This window comes from Antechinus flavipes, chromosome 1 (genome assembly GCF_016432865.1).
Source record: "Antechinus flavipes isolate AdamAnt ecotype Samford, QLD, Australia chromosome 1, AdamAnt_v2, whole genome shotgun sequence".
In the NCBI taxonomy this organism is placed as follows: Eukaryota; Metazoa; Chordata; class Mammalia; order Dasyuromorphia; family Dasyuridae; genus Antechinus; species Antechinus flavipes.
The window spans coordinates 47,985,863-48,009,239 of NC_067398.1; the positions used below are offsets into that span (position 1 = coordinate 47,985,863).

The following is a 23,377-nucleotide window of genomic DNA, read 5'->3' on the forward strand; positions in this document are numbered from 1 at the left end:
AATATCTACTTTACAGTGTCATTGGGAGAGAAACACTTTGAAGGTCTTAGAGTGTTATCTAAATGTAAGTTGTTATTGTTACAGTATTTTCAGTCTTACCTTTGTAGATTAAACTATCCCCAGAAATTTGGGTTCCTTATTTTGAATATAAGCAAACTGAGGACAGGGACAATTTCATTAAACAAATCTATATACTCAGAGCTTAGCTTAATGTCTTATACATACATGAGTATGTCGGGAAATACAGAATCAAGCACAAAGGTTTAAAAATGCTGTTTCTTTAGAATGTAGAAGTTGCTATTCAGATCCAGCCAAACCTTCTCTCCTCTCAAAATGTACTTTTTACTCTCTAATTGTCTCCCTCAATTTAACACTTGCAGAGAGTTGTTTTTGTGTATGTAGGGAGAAGTGTATAATGCATCATGACCCGACAAAGTCCAGCTTTGTTTCTGACAGCAAAATGTCCTCTGCCATTTTAGTCTGAAAGTAGAAAAAACTCAGCCAGCTTAGTTCTGTCTTTGGGAAAGTTTATTTTTTAAAACGATGAATAATCAAACGCATTCAATTATCTCTTATTATTTAGCTCGGAGCCCCCAGCTAGGACAAAAATAATCCTAGCATTTTAAACAGAGGGGTTAGACATCTAACTTCCTCTGTGTATACCATTACAAACATTTTAACTCTTTCCCTTGCAATCCTCCATTCACAAATAAGGACCATGAATGAATTCGAAAGTAGATAAGAGCAATTTTTTTTTTAATCTAGAGAAAGTCATTTTTGGAATTAACTGGAACAGAATGTTTATACAATGCTTCAAAAAAAAGAAGGAAATAAAAACTTTGAGAACAGAATGTTTATACAATGCTTCAAAAGAAAGAAGGGGGGAAAAGTTGGTAATCACTGTTGACCATCTTGGGCAACAAGATGGGGAATTGGGAAACATCCCCTTCCCGGGTCTGGTATCTCTTCACTAAGAGAAGAGTTGGTAATCTCCTTTGAATCTGATTATCTCCTCTGGCCACTATAGTGGAGGAAGCCTGAACACCCAGGGCCCAGCTCTAGCTTTAGCTGCTGTTCCATCTTATCTCCTCAAAATGCTGACTTGCTGCTGCCCTGTTTCTTCTCAGGAAGTCTCAACTGCTCCAGAGCTCTACTGGAGGTGGAGGTGGAGTAATGGGGAGAATGATGGTAGCCATTGTCCCCCCCCAAACCACCTACCTTCAATCCACATTGTGCCTATTTGATTTTTGTTTATTTGTTTCAGTTTCTCTATCAAATCTCTTCCCCAGTATCTTTTATAGATTTAGGCATCCCTAGCTAAGGCATCCGCTGCCTTTTATGATAGTTTATCCTTCAAGGAAGGGGGAGAATAATTCTATCAAGAGACATTCTGTTTTCCGGAGCTAAGGCCCAATAAGCAGGCTGGGCCCTGAGCTTGGCGTAATAACAATCTGCTGTATTCACCCTTGGGATGGTCTCACTTCTGACACCAATTAATGTCAATCAGATGTAATGGGCTTCCAATCTGTGAGTGGCCAGAGTCAAACAGAGCAAGCCAGAGACAAGAGTCAAACAGAAGTTTAATTTCAAAGCGAGGGAAACAGCTTGAAAGCAAGGACACACATGCTAGAGCCCTGCCCCTAGTTGGGGAGACCCAAGGCAGTGTGGGGAGACCCAGTGCTTCTACCAAGTGGCTACAGTGAGAGGTGGAGCCCTGACTGGGAAGGGTACCAGCAACAATAAGACAAGTCTGATTCATAGCAGTGCTTCCTGACCAGAACGTGGACATTTGTCCTGTGCATGCCCAAGCTCAGAGAACACCTGGTCAAAGCAATACAATAACGATGGGATTTTGCCAGAGGGTGAGATCATCCAGAGGGTGGGCTCAAAGGATTGTTGTTCTGCCAGGCTCAGGGCACAGCTTGCTTGCTGGACCTTAGTTCTGGAAAAGGGGGAATCTCCAAATATCTTGACATTTCCCCCTTTTGGCCAAAGGGAGGGAGTATGAAAGAACTCCAACCTTCTGGCCAATAAAGGAGAAGGAGGTTTTAGCCAAAATGCCACAAGAAACCAGTTGGGCCAGAAGCTGTTGCCCAGGAAGTTAGTTCCTCGATACCTGAGTTCTTCAGCTATCATTGCTGGCCATTATTGGCTAGCAAGCAGAAAAGAGAAGGGGCCAAGAATGCAGAGGAAGAAAATACAAATACATGATTGAATCAGGGCCTTGGTGGTTGGGCACATAACAAAAGGGAAGAAATAAAAAACCCCACCACTTTAGCCCTCAAACTTTTTAAATTCAACTGCAAGAATGTTCTCAGAATCTAGGTCCCTCTTAAAGGAGTAATAACAGCTAAGTACGGGTAGTGCTGTGGATAGATAGAACAATGTACTGAAATCAGGAACATCTAAATTCAAATCCAGACTCTGATACTTCCTTGCTGTGAGTCCCTGCAACAAAACCTCAGTACCTCAGTGTCCTCATCTATAAAATGGAAATAATTATAGCACCTACCTCTCAAATTGTTGTGAGGACCAAATGAGATTATATTTGTAAAGCTCTTTATAAACCTTGAAGGGATAAATAAGTACTACCATTATACATAATAAATATTGGTTGAATTGAATTAATTTGTATCAGTGAGTAAAGAAAAAATATTAATTTGAGGTAGAATTGCAGAGACTCAGTAACCAATGAGCTAGTCACTTAAACAAGTTCATCCTCAGTTTCCTCAAAATGAAAATAATATCACAAAGTTCTGGGGGTGGGGATTTGGAACCATTGTAAATCTTCAAATATTTTACATATGAATCTTTTTATCATTATAATGATATACTCTCTTTTAGATTTGTTTTTTCTTTTTTTTCCAATCTGAACCTATGATTTTCTTGTTGTTGGGAGCCCTCTGTTTTTCTGAACTGTGTGTTAAAATAAATTGCCTCTGCTCTAGACATTCCCCCTTCTCTTATCTGGCACTTCTCAACTATCAAATCTTTTATGTCTAGGAGCTTTCATGCTAGAAACTTTAAGCTCCCCAGGAGGTAGAAAAAAATCTCAAGAAAAAGGAATATCACAGAAGCTATTGATGGAGAGAATATCCAGGAAAGCAAGTGGTTGACAATATCCAAAACTCATGAAGAGGTCAAGAAAGATGAGAGCTAAGAAAACACCATCAAAGTAGCGGTTGAGAGCTCCAGTAACTTTTGAAAGAGCAATTTCAGTAGAGTGGTGGGGTTAAGAGCAAGATTGAAAGGGATTGAGGAATGGATGAGTAGCTGAGAATTGAAGCAACAAAAATAGCTCTACTTTAGCAGTGAAAGGAAGAAAAGACATAGGTCATAGCTTGAGAGAACTGCAGAATTAGTGAAAAGTTTGTTTTGCTTTTAAGGATGAGGAGACTTGGACATGTTTATAGGCAGTAGGATAGGAACCCATAAATAGAAAATGAAGATGATATCATGATGATGATGATCATGATGATGATGATGATGATGATGGTGGTGGTGGTGGTGGTGATGGTGATGGTAATGGTGATAGGGGAAAGAGAGAGGGAGTGTGTTGGAGGATTTTAGCATGGAGAGTTGGGTTGATTACAGAGCTCATACAGAAGCTCCCACCCTCTGCAGGAAATCTCTCCCAATCCCCTTAGCTTCTACTGCTTCCCCCTTTTAAATTACTTTTATCTACTCTGGGTATAATTTTAATCTCCCAGTAATTTACATGTGACCTCCCCCATTCAAATGTAGGCTCCTTGAGGCCAGGAATTATTTTTTGGCTTTTTTGGTACTTCCAGTATTTAGCACTGGGCCTGCTGAGGGGTAAGCATTTAAGAAATGCTTGTTGACTGATACTCCCTATGGTCCCTTCCACATGCTATCCTCCTACAAATGTTTATACACTACATTCTTTTCTAGATAAGATATTATTATTGAAGGGGGTGGGGAAAAGGATAGTCCTTGCTGATTTCAGTATTCATCCCCAAAAGGGTAAAGCAGCTTGACTCAGAGGAAAGAATATTGGGATCAAAGTTGGGCTTCAAGGCTGATCCTATTGCTCCTTCATGGTGTGATCTCGACAAAGTAAGTCAGTGAATTGAGATAATAAAAATATCCTTGAATTTTCCTATAAATCAGGAACTTTTTGCATGTCCCATGCACCTCTTTAACAATCTGAGGAAGCCTAAGATAAATATCTTCTCGAAATAAATGCATGAAATAAAATATATATCAAATTACAAAGGATACCAATTATAATGAAATATAGTTTCCAAAAGTACTTTTTAAAACCAAGTTCACAGATAAGAAGGCCTGCTCTAGATTAAAAAACAAGAAGATGAGCTGGCCTTTGGATGCTAGACTGCACGTCTCTGGCTCACATTCAAGGACTTTTTCAGCTTGGCACAATCTGCCAGGGTGTCTTGTTCTCCTGGCACAGACTCTGATACCCCCAGTCACTTCTGTGTTGTGATGAAACATTACAGAAGGACGTTTGGAGAAGAGATGGTGCTTATTTCTTGTAACTAATATTAAAGGCATCAGGCACTTTTCAATTCAAAACAGTTTCTATCATGTTTGGGGGCACAGTTAAGAGTTAGAGCTGGGAAGGCTCACAAGCTCATGGAACAGCTGCTAGAATACATCTGGAAGATTTGTGAAGTTGAAAAAAGAGCATGGAAGCTTTAAATTAGAAAATCAGACTCTGCTACTTATGCCCTGTGTAACCCTGAACAAGTTAGCCTGGGTCTACAGCTGAAAGTCTCATCCAGCTCTCATCCATCCATCCATCCCCATCTAGTCTTGTGGATAAGGAATATAAAATCTAAGAAATAATGTGACCAGACTAAGATTATGCAGAAAGGGGGGGGGGAACAAAAGCAAAGATTCCAACCCAATTTCCACTATTCCACAATGCTATTTTTCTTAGGTTGTTGCAGTAACCAAGAAACTCATCACCAAGTGGTCCTTGGAAAGCTGCCATGGGTTGGTTATCAGTTGTATATTGAGTAAATGTTTAACTACAACCTGGGACAGGGAGAAGGGTGGAAAATGTAGGCATAAAACACTTTCTGAAAATCAGCAAAACAAGAAATCAAGTCCTGATTTGTGTTGTTAGTCATTTTTCATTATCTCTAACTCTATGGGACTCTATTTGGGGTTTTCTTTGAAGTGGTTGGCCATTTCCTTCTCCAGTCCATTTTAGAGAAGGGGAAACTGAGGCAAGCAGGGTTAATTGACTGGCTCAGAGACACACAGCTAGATGAAAACTCAGGAAGATGAATCTTCTAGATGGCAGGCCAGGTACTCTCTCCATTGGACCATCTCCCTCCACTGTACCACCTGATTTGTAGCGTTCACCAATTTCTAAGGTATAAATGTTGACACTGAAAATTTAACAATTGGCTTTTAAAAGAGCCAGTTCAAATTGACTCCAGCACACTCCTGATTATTTTCTACCTCATAATATTATTGTGATAATCAAATGAGATGTGTAAAATGTTTTACAAAACTTAAAGTGCTATAAAATGTTATTCTTATTCCTATTCTTTTTTTAAAATCAATATCATCATCATAATTTTTGAAGTTGCAATCCAAGGTTCCAACCTGGGCAAAACTTGTCAGAGCTTATATTCCTTGGGCCTGCCTGAAGCCAAGATCACCATACCACTGAGATGCCAGGAAACATCACAGTAAGACTTTGGGTAACCTGTTACAGATAATTTGTGGGAAGACACAGACAAGAATCCAAGAGTCACCCAGGAAGTGAAAATATGGATAGCTTGCGATTGGTAGCATCAAAGGCTTAAACCAAAGTAGATACTCTAAGGAAATCCAACTGAGTAATGTGTTCCATAGTCTCATTTGATTCTCACAATACTTCTTTAAGAAACATAGAAATGGCAGCAATGTAAATATAGATATGGATTTCTAAGTGATTTAAAAGTTTAAAAACTGTTTTACTCACAACCACTCCATGAAGAGACAACATGATCAGGGGGATAGAGAACTGGACTTGGGAGCATAAAGTCTCAGGTTCAAACTTCCCTTAAGACACTCACTGAGCAAACCACTTAACCTGAGTCTCTGTTTCCTGATTTATAAAATCAGAGACCTGCATTCAGCCTTTGAGGTCCCTGCCAGTTCTAAGATCCCATAAATAGTCAATATGAATTTTTTATCCTTATTTTAAAGACAAAGAAGTCAGGTAGCATGGTGTGGTGAGTAGAGAGCTGGCTTTCAGTCAAGAAAATCTAGGTTTAAATCCTGGGCTCTGACACATATTGGCAATGTGACCCTGGGCCAGCTTCAGTACCAGAGACTCTTCTGTAAGAGATAAATTGCTGATCTGCATGAGTGAAGAGTTTCTTCTCTTGAAGTTCCCTAAATCAATGGATCCTTATTCTGAACCAAATTGATGGTGAAGTCGAGGCTTTGTTTCAGTTCAAGTGCTTATTAAATGCCTACTGTGGGTGAGAGTGCTGGGAATGCAAAGAAGGAAAGTAAAGTTGTCTCTCCTCTCAATGAACTTAGTCTTTGAGGGATCAGATCAATGACTTAGCCAAAGTCACACAGCTAGTAAATGAATTCGGTCTTTCTGACTCTGTACCTCATACTTTATCCATTGTACCATGTTGACATTTCAGTTCTTGCCAACAGTTTGATTTCCATGTCAAGGAGACAAGGCACAGCATTAAAAGTTTAGCCAACAGGTGATGGATTCTGTTCCAACAGTCATAAATCTTAAACACCAGAGAAGCTTTGATTTGCAATAGCAGGAAAAGGCCTTCATGCCGATGAAATCAATGAAATCATTGGTCCTTAAAATATTGAGAGAAAATTATAGGTAGTGTGTTTAAATGAGAGAGACTTTGATAGGAATCAGAAAGATTTGGGTCATGGTCAAGTAAAATTAATCTCTCTATATCCCATGTGATTTTCTAAAACCTTAAGTTTTAGAATGACTGCCAGAATGCTTTTCTTCCTAAACTTTCCCTGCTAATGAATTCATAGGTTGGAACAAAAAGAAAAATGAGACTTTTCAAGATTAGGTTTTGGACAAAGCTGTAAAAGACATAACTAGAACCAATTCCTAAGAGGAATAGGGAATCCCATGTTCTGCTCTTCTTGTCTTTTAGAGTAAAGATTGAAGTCCCATTTTTGCTTAGACGTGGTTTCCAGTGTGTAGATTGATTCCATAGAAGAGTCTTATATTGGTCTGTATTCGGTTTTTAAGGATGGCTCCAACTATGTGGGGTTCCAGAGTGGTCCTTGACCAAACAGCATTCTAGTAGAGATCCTGTAGTGGAAAACTCACTGGGTTTGGAATCACAGACTCACTACCCACTCTAAAATCTATAACCTTGGGCAAGTCCTCTAAATTCTCTGAATCCCTAGTTTTCTCATCTGCTAAATGAAGCTAGACTAAGAAATCTCTATACCCCTCCCTATGATCCTAAAATCTCCCCCAATGCTATAGGAATTCTGGGTTAATGAGTTAAGTCCATGAAGTCTGGTTGACATTGAGAGTACAGTGAATAGAACAGCTTCCAGAAGTCATTCTGCAGGGAGGTCCTGTCATGGACAAAGCACAATGGTTTAAAAGACCCAAGTCTCCATTTATTTTCTGTGTGGCCTTGATTAAGTCAATCAGTCTTGCTGATTCTTTCCCTGTCTCTGTCTTTGCATTCAGCCTCAATATCTCAAGGCATCATGAGGAGAGGATTAGACCCGATGGCTTCTCCATTTCCTTCTAGTGATTCTCCATTGGATCTTCTCTCAAGGTAACAGCTTAAAAAATCATTTGTGAAAAGGAAAAGACAGTGATCACAATACATAAACCAGAGGCTGCCTGGACAGAGAGCCATTCACAAAACAGATTGCTCTGGGACATACATAAATGTACAAAGTTGTGTTGTTTTTTCCCTGGATTCCACTTGTTTGCTCTTTGCCAGGACACTGTTACCTCCTGAGTTGTCTGGAAGTTGAACATGAGGCATAAAAGCAGTTTCTATTGCTAATCCCATATCCAGCCCATATTCATCCCTGGATGCCTCCAAAACTAAGTACATTATGACCACTACTATCTCATGATGGAAAGTGTCATGCTGGGGGCTTGGATCAATTTCTGATTGTTATTGATGATGATTTTCATGTGGATGCCAAATGGATATTCCCAAAACACAAATATGACATCATTCAAAAATCTTCAGTGACTCCTTATTGCACTAAAATATTATACAAAATCCTCAGTTTGGCATTAAAAACCCTTGGTAATCTGACCCCACCTCCTTTTCCTGCTTCATATCATATTGTCTCCCTTTAAGAACTCTATTCTAGGGACAATGGCCAATTAACTCTTCTTTATTGATAATATTGCAGCTCCCACTTTTATGCCCTTGTAAAATACAAAATCTTCAGTCTGGCATTAAAAACCCTTCATAATCTGACCCCCACTTCCTTTTCCTGCCTCATATCATATTGCCTCTCTTTAAGAACTCTTCATTCTAAGGACACTAGTCAATTAACTTTTCTTTATGAATAATATTGCATCTTCCACTTTTGTGCCCTTGTTGAATACAAAATCCTCAGTCTGGCATTGAAAATTAATTCTTCTTTATTGATAATATTGCAACTACCACTTTTGTATCTTTGTACATGTGATCCTCTTGTTAAACGAATATACTATCCCTTGACTTCTGCCTCTTAAGAGTTTAGTTCAAGTACCACCTTATCCATGAAGCTCTTTTTAATTCCTTCTCCCTACCAATTCTTTGCCTCTTGAAATTACTTTGCATTATTTTGTATATATTTTTCATTTACTGATTTATGTGTAAATTGTAACTTCCAGGCAGAATATAAGCTATATCCCCCCTAGCCCACCCACCCCAAGCAAATGCCTGTCTGGGCAATTGCAGAAAGCATTCACAGCCAGTTTGAGAAAGTTACTCTGTTTTTATTTCACAGGACAGCTCCACGTCAAACCAGCGGCTTGGTCTACAGGGCACCATCAGTGTGTGGGAGGGACAGAGGATCCAAACAGACAGTCTAAGTGAAGGACATTTGGTTGTATCATACAGAAACAATATCCAGGGGAACAATGATGATCATCAAAGTGGGGAGAGGAGGGCACAGTTTCCCCAGGTTGCTTTGATTGGTCTGTATACAGCGAGATGGGGATGGAGGGGTAGACAAGGAATGCCGGCCACTGGAAAATGATCAGAATTGTCTCTACTGCCAAACCATGTAAACTGTCACACTGCTAGGAGATAATAAGAGTTCAAAATGTACAAAAATCTCTATCCAGGATATACTTTCTGTCTAGGAAAGGAAAAGTGCACTAATGTTCTGGTTACAGAGAACAGTCACATTGGAGGTGGCTGACACAGCAGAGTTCGAAAGGAAGGAGAAATCAGCGGCTATGGGGAGTGGGTTTGGCAAGAGCTGCCAAGCCAGCACCAGAAGGTGGGCTGCCTTCTTCTGCAAAGAGCAACCTCGGGAAGCCTTAAGAGTCCCCTCTCAGCAAGTCCCAGAATGCCATTCCTTCTGGCTCTGCCCCTCCAGCTGGGTGAACTCCGGGCATAGCTGGGAATTCCAATGGTTGCCCTGAAGACCGAGAATCCCAAACAACCCAGAAGCAGATGTCTGAATCTGAACCCAAGCTTTTGATGTCTGAGTTTGCTCTGCACAGCAGAAAATCAACTCGATAACTCCCCTCCTCTTCCTATTCCCTGCTGGCTCACCCTACTCTTTTCCCTCATCAATACCAATCCCTTTTAGGTCTGGTGGGGCCCTTGTGGTCTTCTCAGCGGCTAGCTGTGCCGCAACTTAAAAGAACAGAAGGAGCTTTGGCCCGGGAGGCCTGAACTCTGACCCTTAACAGCTGTGTAACTCCAGGCAAGTCACTTCCCCATTCTAACACAAAGGTCTCCTCATCTGCAAAAGAGAGAGAAAAATACTTGCACCATCTACCCACAAAGTTGTTAGGAGGGAAGCGCTTTGTGAACCTTAAAGTGCTAAGTAAATGAATTATTATCATAGTTATTATTGTTTCTTGTTAGGGAAAAAGGTAAATAAGTGAAAAAATCAGGAAGTAAAAGACTGGAGGAGAGGGGAGAGACAGGAGACTGTGACATTTATCCTTAGGGTCTGTCCTTTGGCCAGATTCTGCGCTTTAAGTGCCAACATACCACCAAGTAGTAGGAAGGCCTCCACATTCGTGCTTAAAAGAATGAGAAAGCCCAACAAGGCAATCCAATAAAACCAGCCCAAGAAGCCGGTCCATGTAGCTCAAATAGAAAAATCCCAGTTATGATCTTTCTGGTAGCCCATGTTCTCCTTTATGTTTTATGTACTATGAGCAAAATGTTTCATAGTTATTTATCAAGCTGTCTCCTCACTTCCATCAAAGAATCCAATATTTCAGAGTGGGAAGGGACCTCAGAGCCATGGAGGCCAATCTGGAACAAAAAAGAATTCCTTCTGTAAGTTGCCCAACAGGTGCTCCTACAGTCTGCTGAAAGAGCTCCAATTTACCTTGGAGCAACGCCCCATCATTCCAAGTTTTTGCATTCAAGAAGCTTAAATTTGCTTATTTGCCCTTTCTATCTAGTATTTCTAGTCCCTGCTCTCTGAGCACCCCAAATATTTCAAAACAGATAATCCTGAGTCTTCCCCTTCCCTCACCCCATCTCTTTTCTAGGATGTTTAATCCCTAGCTCCTTCAACCAGTCCTCACATGGCAAGGATTCCAGATCCTTCACCATCTTGGTTGACTCCTCTGAATACTCTCCAGTTTATCATCTCACGAGTCGTGATATCAGAAAAGTAGTTCATTGTTTCCCCCAACTCCCATCGCTCCATTTCTTGATTAATAGGTCCCCTGGGAATTTAGTCCAATGATGTGAAAGGAAAAAATTGGATGGCATTCACTTCCCAGGCTCAGGATTCGGGCCAATCTTGTGTTCTGGGATTTTCTAAAGGCGCTTAAAGGTGAGAAAACATTCGCACTGAAAACAAGAAAAGGCAAGAATTTCATAGAGACCCACAGTTACTAAAGGGGAAAAGAAAAAAAAAAGAAGGGTTTGGGGTGGGAAGCACGGTTTGACCTCAAGTCCCCGAGAAAGATTGGCGAATGATGCTCCTCTCTCTGGGACGACATGGGAAACTGGACCAGAAGTCATGTCTTTGGTCAGTTTTAAATGAATGTCTCACTGGTTCATCTTTAAACAGACTGAGCACCTGCCCCCCCAGAAAGACAAAAGGCTTTGGCCTCGAGAGTTCAACTAAGGTGAATGAACAGAACAAAAAACTCCAGAAAGCCAGAGAACTAATTGAGATCATCACAGTTTTCAACAACGCTTATACACAAGTGTGTAAACACCACTTCCCCTTTTAAAATTGATTATACCGAGGACTACTAACTAATGACTACATTTCCCCCACACACTGTACAGTGAAAGATTAGGTTTGTGGGGGGGAAGGTTGTTTTGTTTTTATATTGATCTATCTACTAAGTGCAAAGATTTGGTGAGTGGCACTGGCTGCCATTTACATTTAGCCTTTTTTTTATACAGTTTACATTTCAATAGTTACTTTTCTAGCATTTCAACAAATACAACAATATCGATCAGACTAGAACAGGCAAGGATCAGGAAGATACGCGTTGTGAACATGCATGGATCCTGGTTGTCGAGAGAGAAAGCGCAATCAAAAGATCATGATGAATTTTTCTTCCATTGGCTTCAACCCAACAGGTCAGCTTTTATCTTGGGGGAATGTAACTATGGATGATATGGTACTTCTACCCAGGTGGGAGGCCTTTCCTGAGTGAGAAAGTGTGAAATAGCTCCAGAGGGAGAAAATGGGGTGCTGAAAAGAAAATTACTAATGCTTTATCTACATCAGAGCCCAAGCCAATGGTAAATTCAATTGGGGAGGAGGGGGGAGAAGAGAGGAGGGAAAATCACCCCAATTGATTGGTACAATTTTTCGTTTTGCAATTTGGTGTTATGGGATCACTCAGCCAAAAAAGCTGGAATGTTCAATTTGGACTTGTGGCTCTTGTACAGATGGGAAGAAATCTTTATTCCTTAGAAGAGGATGCAACAGGCTTACATATAAATGACCAAAATTTACCAGTCTATATAACTTTTTTTTAATGGCAATTCTCTCTTGAAGGAAATTTTAAAAAGTGACCACTGAGGTACTTAATCCAAGGATTACACAATATAGTACAGATCACCGTATTAGGAGGTAAATAATGTAGGTTTTTAGCCCTGGCTCTGTTGCTTAGCAGCTGCATGACCTTGGACAAGATCATTTCACTGCAACTCTGCAACCCAATCTCTGAAATGGCAATGATTAGGGGATTGAGCCAGATGATCTTGGGCCTCCATTTATAATTAAGATTTCCAATTCACAGAACCAGAGCTAGCCTTAGGCAAAATTGTGATGGATATGAAACTTGTCTTTGGTTCCCCTCCCTACGAACTCACTTTTCTCCTTTCTACAGCCTTCAGAACAACTTTCCCTCCCCGGGGACCCGATATCCTCATGCACCCTGGATCTTGCTATCAGACAGGAAACATCCCATTCATTAACACTAAAACCTGAGGACTTAATATGACATGCTTCATGGGGGGGAGGGGAAGGTTTGGTACTGTTATATCTTCCAAAGGGCACAGGTCAATGCTTAAGCTAAAGGAATGAACATTAATGGGAAATTTCCAGGGATCCTTGAAGGTGATGTTCCTGGGAGACCAGAAGGACTGAGGCTAAAGCTCCCTCTGATGCATCTAGAGAGCCCTGCAAGCAACATATGCTATTATTGATTCAAGATCACAACGAGCTCCTTGAGAAACTGGCAAGAAAATTCTACCACCGTCCACCCCTCTAATATCAACAGAAAGTTTCCAAGGGTGCTACCCGCTTGATGTTTGAGCAGAAATTCCCTTGCTCATCAGCACAATTATAGAAATAAAATAACCAGAGGTCTAGGAAAGTAGGGGTGGAGGAAGAACTAGACAAGGTGAGCAGAGGGTTTTCCTGGATGAATATTCAAGATCTAAGTAGGAAGGCTCAGATTCAAACTGGCTTCACCTGTGCTCTAATACCCTGCGGCTTTTGGCACATCCCTGGGAAAATGGATCAAAAGAGAGAATAAAGTGAACTAAGAGAATCACAGAGGGTCCTGAACCCAATAAGGAGAGAGAAGACTCGATCATCATACATTAAGAAATCATGCATCCCAGCTCCACCAGCACATTTTCCCCTCCCCAAAGGGAGGAAACAGAAAGCAATTTCATTTGCATAAACTCCACCAGCTGTATTATACAGTACAGAAAGTGCAAACTCTTACCCCATCAGACTGGCTCCTGTCTGATCTGGTCAAATATGGCTCATGCGTTTCATGCAAGAGGGAGGACCCCAACCCAAGTTAGACTCTCGGGAATTACTGTGCAACTTGAAATTAACCAATGGAAACCAAAGCCTCCTTGCCTGTTTAAGTCCCAATTTGACACGGTGATAATTAGTAAAAAAGAGAAAAAGGCAAATTAAGGATTTCCCAAACAGTCTAAGTTAAACCACTATAGTTATATCTATCGGTTTATTACTACTGCTCTGTTGGGTCTGGAAGTATTCAACACCACTGTATTCTCTTTTTTTCCTTTTTTTTTTTTTTTTAAACACACACAACACTGTGCTACGTTTCGGCTTAGGTACTTATAATCCCCTTTTCTACACACAAATACAAGGGTTTGGTGGTTGGGAGTGGGGTGGGGCGGCAGGTTTTTGTCGTCCATTTTTAGTCTATCTTAATGGCAGACGGCTGATCCTCATCCCTCTTGTAGGTTCCCAGGAGTCTTTCAAGGCTTGACACGAAGGGTTCCCCAATCACTGAGGAAAGCCTGTTTGCCGGTGCGATCCGGCTCGTTTCTGAGTAGACCGTTACCCATAGCATCCCATAGCACCCCACAGTCTGTCGAGATGCCCATTTACACGGAAGGGGAATCTCCCAAGGCCAGTGCGCTATTGCTTCATGCACAGTTGCTGTGTGCCCCCAAATCTCCCAGAGAAGCCCCACAAATCCAACCAAACCACTCTACGGGAGATGTTTAGCGGCACAGGTCTGAGGTAAGTCTAATTTTCATAAAAAGGAACATGATACTTTATACACTTGGTATGTGTGTTTACATATATAGTATATGTATATAGATGCATAAATATGTATATATATACACACCCACAGACACATACATACATATCTATATATATATTTATATATATAGAATAATTTCCAGTGACAATAAGCAGAATAAGCCTTTTTACATTTTGCTGAAATCTTATGAAAAGCTTCTGTTCAGACTACTTTGGTGTATGTACATATCCTATGCATATATATACACACACTCTACGTCTATCCCTTTCTGCAAATAGATAAATACAGATGGCGACCAAGAACCATCGATTCGATGCTCTGCGCGTCTTTCCCGGTGAAGGTGTCTTTGGGCCGCTTTTCTTCTCCCGATACCAAAAGACATCCCCAGCGCGGGCTCGCGGAAAGAAGCGGCCGCCCCTGGGGCTGAAGCCGCGCTTTCCTTGGATTGAGGCGGTCAGGGTCTGGCGCTACATGGTCCCTGACTTGTCGGAGGAGCTGTTGGGGAACATCTTCTCGGTGGGGGTCACGGCGGGGCTGCCCATCCCCGAGCTGCTGCTGGAGCTGGAGCGGTGCTGGACCACGGGGCGGATGGGCCGCATGGGCGGCGGCCGGAGCTGGGCCCCCGCCAGCCGCGCGGACAGCGCCGGTTTGAACGTGGTCATCATCTCGGTGGTGGAGCTGCTGCTGCGGCGCATGGCGGCGTCTGGGTCTCGGATGACGATGGTGTGCAGGGGGCTGGCGGGTTCGGAGCTGATGGGGCCCAGGGGCGGGTTCTTCAGGGGCTCCAGAGTGTCCAGGACCACATCTGGAGCCTGCTTGACTGTATTCTGCCTTTCGAGCTCACGAAGTTCATGGAGGGCCGTGCTCATGGTCTTCTCGATGTCCTACAGGGGAGGAAAGAGGGCGAATCCATCAGCAGCCCGCAGAGCCGACAAGGGCACCTTACGGGGTATGCTGGTCCCGCCACTGACCAATGCGTGCTCCTGGCCAGGGGACCCAACCTCTCTGGGCCACAGATTTTTCATATATAAATAAAACGGGGAGAATGATTTTCCTCCCTTCCCCTCCTCCACCCCACTTCTTTACTAGGATACTTGGGGAATCAAAGTGTTCTGAGAAGTTAAAAGGTCTAAACAAATGTAAGAGATGATTTCTAATGTGAGGCTACAGTTTCTGAGAACCTGCCTGCAGCTCTGTTCCTAGGATCTCTGACCCTTATCTCTGGAAAGGACTTTGGAGTCTATCTAGGATCAATCCATGGAACTCCTATGCAACATAACTGGTCCGAGGTGTCTTCCAGCCTTGGTTTGAGCATCTCTAAGATGCATTTCAACCCTACACTATGATTTTATGATCTTTGGGAACCTCATTCCTTGGCAAGGCCCACCATTCCATTGGGAGACACCTTTAGATGTCATCAGGTACATTGAGCAAAAATCTGTCTCTCAATAACTCCTCCATAGAGTTCCTAGTCCTGCCCTCTGGAATTACTCAAAACATGTCTACTCTTCCCATGACAGATTAGTAACAGGAACTGATCTGATAATTTCATTGGTATAGAGAAGAAATTCCCTTTTTGAGGGAAGATCAGCATTTTCAGTAAGTAGTTTTTGAGTAGTAAAGCCTTTCCAGTCTCCTTTCTACAGTGTGTTCCTTTTAAAATTTTTATTTCCCTCGTCCTCAACTCCACTATCCAGATATCATCTGTAGTCGCTGTTTCCTCTGTCTGCCCACAATTGCCCACTGAGGAATCACATCGGACCTCCCCTCCCCATGAAGGGCTCCAACCACCAAGCCTTCCTCACCCCCAATTGTCTGAAGCAAAACTTACCTCTCTTGTGTCCCATGTTTTCAGGGCCTTGCTAGATGACTAGGGTTAATTTTACAAATTAACTGGAACTAAAATGTTAATACTTGACAAAGGCTCAATGTTACCCTTTCTTTAAAAAAAATAACCTGAATTTTCAGAAAATGTAATGTACCAAATCCCCTCCCTTTCATCTCATATCAGTCAGATAACTTCTGCCTCCCTGCTCCTTCTCCATCTCCCACAAAGAGGTAGCCCTTGTCCATATCAGAGTCAGCCCTCCTTTATGCAGAAGTTATTCTATTCCATCCTGTTAAGTGGCTAGAAAGCCACTTGCCCCTTCTATCATCTCTACCCTCCCGTTAATATTCAATTTCTCCATATCTACTGTATGTTTTCCTACTGCTACAAACAAGCCCATATCTCCTCTGTCTCCAAAAAACCTTCACTTCTCCATCTCTCCTTGCTAATTATCATTCTACACTCTTCCTCCCTTTTGTGGCTAAATGCTCTGAGAAGGCCATATGCAATTTACATCTCCAGCTCTTTTCCTTTTATTCTCTACTATGTGATTCCTGACCTCAAAGTTATCATCTAGATGTCAGATATAATGGCCTTTTTTCAATTCTTCTCTTTCTTGACCACTCTAATGACCTTCTCCTTGATACTCTGTTCTCTCTACGTTTTCATTTTCTGCATTTCTCTCTTCTCATTCTATTTATCGGACTGCCCTTTCTCATTTTTCTTTGCTGGATCTTCATCTGGGCTATGGATGTCCTCCAAAGTTCTCTCCTAGGTCCTCTTTTCCTCACCTTCTATAATGTTTTGCTTGGTGATTTCATCAGCTCTCATGGATTTAATTATCAAGTCCACACTGAAGATTCTCAAATGTGCTCTCTCCTAACTCTAGTCTGGTATCGCTAACTGCCTAGTGGACATTTTGAGCTAGATGTCCCATAGATACAATAAACTCAACATGTTTAGAACTAAACTAGTTTTTTCCCCCAAAAAAATCCCCACTTTGTAATTTTTCTACTTCTATCCTCCCAGTCAACCAGATTCCCCTTCTTGGAGCCACCCTTGATTCCTCATTCTCTCACTCCTTGAATCCAATCTCTTGACCAGCCCTGTTGATTCTACCTTTATAAGATTTCCTGTGTGCTGCCCCCTCTCTCTCTTCTGGCACCAGCACATTGCCTCATTAATTCACATCTGGATTACACTGTAAATATATCTTTTGGGTGGGTTTGCCTCCTTCATGTCTCCTTACTCTATTCCATCCTTTACTCAGCTGTTAAATTATCTTCCTTAAAAAAAGTCTGATATTATTTTAACACTCCCTGCACCCTATTCAGTAAACTCCAGTGGTTCTCTATTGCCTTTAGGATCAAATAAGATCCTTGATTTGATGTTTAAAGCCCTTCATAAACTGACCCATTCCTACCTTTCTGGTCTTCATATCCATTACTCTCCACCATGTACTCTTCAATACAGTGACAATGGCCTCTTTTCTGTTCCAAGAACAAGATCCTCCATCTCTTGGCTTCTGGCATTTTCATCAGCTGTCCCCCGTGCATGGAATTCTCTCTCTCCTTATTCTCACTTTCTGGCTGCCTTGATTTCCTTCAAATCTCAAATAAAATCTTATCTTCTACAAGAAGCCCTCGCTTAATTCTAGACCATTCCTTCTACTGATTTTTTTCGATCTATTCTATACCCCCTACACACAAATCTGTATTATATGTATGTATTGCAAAATTGTTTCCACCATCAAATTATAAGTTCCTCGAGGGCAGGGACTTCCTTTGCCTTTCTGTGCATCCCTGATTCCCTAACACAGTGACTGGAATATTTGTTGACTGACTCAGGAGATGGCCATCTAGGACAGCCACAGTCCTATCCAATTTTCAGTTAATCTGTGATAAATCTGGCTTTCAACATTTTCTTGAGCTCATTATGCACTCTATTTAATTAATTCATATGTTGACACCACTGCTTCCTTTTCTTATTCTAGGCCAGTAGGCTGACTGAAATATAAAACTTAAAAAACAAAACAAAAAACATTTCATTACCTCCCTCACTCTCCCCCAAGGAAGATATGAGCCAGAAAGACAGAAAGCTTAAGAGAAAGAGCAGCTTGGCTGAAGCTTGTGCCATGCATTGGTCTGAGGGTGATGCTGTCTTTTCCCAGAATGAGGAGGAGGTGGGGAGAGGAATAAAGTAGATGGGTAAGCCAACAGCTCTCCAGATCCTACAGCAAGATTCTACATCAAGGCTTCGTTATTTAGTTTGAAGTGTTCCAAGTTCTCAGAATACCAGCTATGGTTACTACAGTCAAATAAAAATGTAAATGCCTATTCCAAAGCCAAGTCAATGGTAGGGTTTATTATTTTTTTCAGTAGGGAGAAATCATCTGTTATTCTAGACTCTTCATGTCTTGGCTGCCCTTCACAATTACACACTCATTGAGAAATGTCCATATTGCCACCCTCACCTCCCAATTCCTTCCCAGTTCCCCAGGTCACCAAAAATGTGTCTATTTGGGAAAGGGGGTAGATTTTGCCTCCTAGGCTTATGCTTTCCATTTCCTCCATAATTCAGAGAGGAATCAAATTGGAACTTGAATTTCTTTTCTTTCTCGTTACAGGATAAAGCTAATAGTTCCCTAGACAACAGAGTACCCAATTACAACAATGCTCACATAGATAATCTATGGATAGATTATTGAGTCAAGCTATGGTTTCAAGTATATACTCTGCCACCAACTGATGGTGGGAACTCGGGCAACTGACAAACTCTCTTGTAGCCTCAGTTTTCTCATTTGTAGAATGAGAGAATTAGGTGAAAATCTTGAAAGTCTTGCTCAGCTCTAACTTTCTACAGGTCTATGAAATTCTTTGAGTTTCTAATAATAACTAAAATTTCTATAGCACTTTAAAGTTTGAAAAGCATACTATCTTCTCTGAGTCCCATATGACCTGTGAGAAAGGGATCACCATCTATTTGCTTGTTTTGGGACAGATCTATTATTTTTTTTCTAGTGTGAGGAATTTCCAATATGGGGACTCCTTCCACTGATACACCAATACATTCATACATATCAGTTACTAGATTACTTAGTCTTGAAGAGTTTTGTGGGGACACTAAGTGACTTGCCCATGATTGCATAAAATATCAAAAGCATGACTCAAATCCAGGCCTTTCTGATACTAGGTCCAGTGCTCTACTATTAAACCACTTTTTCTTTCTTAAAGTAGGGGAAAAAATAAGATATATTTCAAGAAGGCTGGATTTGAGCTTCATTTCTGGTTCTTTTACTTCCCATTAGTGTCACCTCATATGTGCATGTTACCTCACCTTTCAATTTCAGTTTCCCCGAGCCATAAAAAGGGGGAAAAATTCTTGAAAAAATTCTACTTGGCAGGCTTATGGCAAAGAATGGCCAGTAAACAGTGACACACTAAAGATGGAGTGTGGTATGGGAGGAATATACTGAATGTTCTTCCCATCCCACACTCCATCTCCCAATAGGCTATACTCTTTGTGTCCGGAATGGACTCACTCTTCCTCACCTCAGCCTTTTAGATGCCCTGGCTTCTGATAAATCTTCAAAACTCAAATAAAGTTTCTATTTTTCTACTCAGATATGAATGCTTTCCCTTAAAATAATCTTGTATGATTTTCTATGTATTTTATAAATACACTTACACATGTATATGTTTTATCTCTTCTAACAGAATGTAAACCCTCCAAAGATATCCAAAATTTCATTTTTGTATTTACTTTTTTATAGTTCCTGGCACACAGGTATTTAATGAAATACTTGTTGATTGATTCCCCAAGAGAAATACTAGTAATTCACACTAATCTTTATGAATATTTATTTTTAAATGTATCTGTCCACAAACAAATGATAAACTAATAATTAGTCTAGTTAGCTGGTAGTGTAGTAGGAGAACTCTGGGTGTGGAGTCAGGAAAATTAGAGTTCATATCCTGCCTCAGATACTTATTAGTTGTTTGACCCTGAACACTGTACTTCTCTCAGCTTCAATTTTCTCATCTATAAAATATGGATAAAAATTGTATATACCTCCCAGAGTTATTGTGATATCTAATAGCATATATAAAGGATTTTACAAGCCTTTAAGTGCTATATAAATGCCAGATATTATTATTAATTATTATTATTATCAGCAAGAACTACAATGTCAATAGTTGATAAGGACTCCACTGGTTACCCTTGGCAGAGAACCATTTTATATTTTAAAATAGAAATCATCAATGCCTTAACTCAAGGTCACTGAATAAAAATAAGGGAAGCCACATTTGTGACTGGTGGGCTAAAAGCAACCAAATCTTATCCTAGATGAGGGGGCAAAGGGGCTCTGGCCAAGGGTCTCTATTTGTTCCCACCCCTGCTGCCCTTTTAGGGGGATCTGCTGCTATCTCCTTACTTCTGCCAGGGCTTCAGCCTCCAAAGATTTGTGGTCTCCGAGGCTGCTGTGCCGTGTGGAGCCGCAGGTCGACCTCAGTGGGTGCCCATCGGAAAGGGCCTTCTTGTCCGGGTAGTTGATGCTTCCAGCACTTCCAAATGTTGCCATCCGCCGCTTCTCTGGGCTCTCGATCCTGCCTCGGTTGAGGGGGATTTTGTGGGGGCTGCTGGGGCAGGCAGCTGCTCGAGGTGGGGTGTCTATCCCTGGACCCAGGCCCCGAGGTGGGCTGTGTGTGTCACCCCCACTCCGGCGACGGGGGATGGCAGCCCCATCTGATCTCAACCGTACTCTGCAAAGGAGCCATGGGGCAGGGGGTCATGGGGAGACAACTTTCAAATATCTCAGCTAACCCATGGGAAGTTTACATGAGCTTTAAAAGTGAGCATGATAAAACCTCATTACCTCAAACTTTCTTGATGTTCAATTTTTCATAATTTTAGTATCAGCCTAGTTTTTCTATGTATTATTTGTAAAAAAAACAAAAGGGAGGAAGAGTTTCCTAAGTGGACAAATACTGGTGTTTGTTTTATAAAAAGGGGAATGTTTAACCTACTTCCAAGAACAATCTGTTTTCAAAAATTTAGTTAGCAATCTGCAGACAATTAATGGGCTAATAATATTTCCCCCAGTCATTAAAGCAGTACCAGCAGGACCTCAAATTGCTGATGCTTTGTTGGCAGCGAGAGTTACAACACATGCTTTAAATAATCAAAGCTACATCTCTATAAAAAGTGCCCTGTAATTGTGACTTTGGAATAAATACGGATATAAATGCAGCTTTCTCCAAGGAATCTGAATCAGTGAAATCTGAAAGGACCAAAAACATATTCTCCAGTAGGATATTTTTGCTAGCTCCTTGTCCCCCAAGAAAGTACCCAGAGACAAAACGAGAAGTATCATTCATCTGGGACAAATGGCTGTTTATGTACTAGGCTCTTGTCAGGGAACAGGATGTCCATATAAACTGGATATTGTGTCAAGGTCCCTGAGCTGTGTTCATGGAGAACCCTCTCCATTGGCCAGGAGGCACAAATACCATAGGGAGGACTGTCTATGATTTTGGTACAGAGATAGATACAAAGGCAACTGCCTAAGAAGCATTTTGGGAATTCTGCATTATGTTTCAGTTACATATTGGACTATAATATGTTATGGTAGAAAAGTCACTGGGTTTAGTACTGGAGGACTTGGGGCATATTATCGATCTGTTGTGTGATCCTTAGCAAATCACCAGAGGAGGTGAAAATCCTTGTTTGCCTCATGCCTTGTGAGTATCAGATTGGATAATGGATGTGAAAACATTCTGCAAATGTAAGTTATTGCATTCTATAAAGGTCACAAAAAGACTTTGAAGAAGCTGTTTAGGCAGGGAAGGCAGGATGGAAGGGGAGAGGGATACGATTGAAGTGTTTTAAGATAGAAGGCTGTGTAAAAAGGAACGGAGTGTTAGGTATGGTCAGGGATTCTTTAGTCCTTGGGGTCATTAGCTAAAGCTAAGCAATGCCTGTGGGTGTCCCCAAGCAGGCCTGAGGCACAGGCAGAGAAGAAAGATAGGTTGAGGAAAGAAAAGAAGAAGGAAAGAGAAAGGAAATAGGAAGGAAAAAGAGTCAGGAAGAGAGAAATGGGGAAAAAAAGAAGAGAAAAAGAGAAGAAAAGTGGGAGGAGGGGGAAAGGAGGAGAAGAAAAAGGAGCAGGAAGAGAAAGAGGAGGAGAAGAAGAAAGAGGAGGAGAAGAGGAGAAAGAAGAGGAGGAGAAGAGAAGAAGGAAGAGGAGAAGAAGAAGGAGGAGGAGAGGGAGAAGAAGAAGGAGAAGGGGAGAAGAAAGAGAAAGAGAGGGGGAAGATGAAGAAGAAGGAAGAGGAGAAGGAGGAGGAGGAGAGGGAGAAGAAGGAAAAGGAAAGGGAGAAGAAGAAGAAGAAGGAAAGGGAGAAGGAGGAGGAGGAGTAAAAGGAGGAAGAAGAGGAGGAGGAAGAGGAGAAAGAGGAGAAGAGGAAGGAGAGAGACAGAGATGGGAGTAAGAAAGAGAGGGGGAAGAAGACACAGAAGAAGGAGGTGTGTATGATGGAGATTTGACTCCAGGTCCCAGGTTGCCAGCTTGTTTAACTCCTTCCTCCTCCCCACTCCCCACCCCATTATTTTTAGCCCAGGCGTACCCTGCGCCAACTTTAGCTAACCCCACCTGTGCCCATACAATCTAGCTTTGCCCAGCACCGAACTTGTGCTCACCTGCTAACTCTTCCCTCCCTCAAGCGCAAGAAGTCACGAGATATAACAAAACAAGAGTCCGTCCCTACCGGCCCATCGCGCCCCCAAATCCGTAGTCGGGGATGTGCTCTGTGGGGGACTGGAGGTCGTTCTTGGAAGACGCCTTGTCATCCAACAGGGGCCCGCTGCTGGCTTCGGAGTCGGCCTTCTGGCTCAGGCTGTCCGAGAACGCATCGTCCCTGGGAAGACCAGTGGACACGAGTCAAGGAGAGGAGCTGCTTCCCAATGGCAATGGACAGCGGATGTAGATGCAGCAAGAATCCCACTTATCCAGAGCTTGCTCGCCCACCTGAGGGGAATTCTGTTCTCATTCTGACCCACAGTCCAAGTGTCTACTGCCCTCTCATCCTTTGCTTGGCCATTAACAGGACCTTTAGCAGTTTCCTTTTGAATTAAAGAACTCCACTGGTTTTTTGTTCGGCCATACTTGATCCTTTTCTTCCTCATACCCTGAAAAGCCAGACCCCAGCAAGCTCAAGGAGCTATGGCAAGGGAGACAGAGGACAGGACTGAGTGAACCTTTAAAGGCAAAGTGCCTCTGTCTGTCCTTGTACTGTACTCATTTACATACTTATTTCTTAGGACCCTTGCATTAGATTATAAACGCCTTTCTGTCAAGGACTATAGCATTTTTCATCTTTATGTCTCTGGTACCTTGT

The 23,377-nt window shown here is 41.8% G+C and overlaps 1 protein-coding gene across 4 annotated transcripts in view; it reads right to left on the reverse strand.

Annotated features, from left to right (window-relative positions):
• Positions 1-8,926: 8,926 nt before the first annotated feature.
• SRGAP3 (SLIT-ROBO Rho GTPase activating protein 3) overlaps positions 8,927-23,377 on the reverse strand; it is a 278,275-nt gene continuing 263,824 nt past the window's right edge. For 3 of the 4 annotated variants that reach the window (XM_051981475.1, XM_051981466.1, XM_051981457.1), the window contains 3 exons: positions 22,748-22,897; positions 20,416-20,743; positions 8,927-15,036 (listed from right to left, as the gene is read on the reverse strand). In XM_051981475.1, coding sequence (XP_051837435.1) covers positions 14,620-15,036; positions 20,416-20,743; positions 22,748-22,897 — 895 coding nt within the window. In that variant the 3' untranslated portion in view covers positions 8,927-14,619. The remainder of the gene's footprint in view (positions 15,037-20,415; positions 20,744-22,747; positions 22,898-23,377) is intronic. The other variant, XM_051981484.1, reaches the window with a different exon arrangement.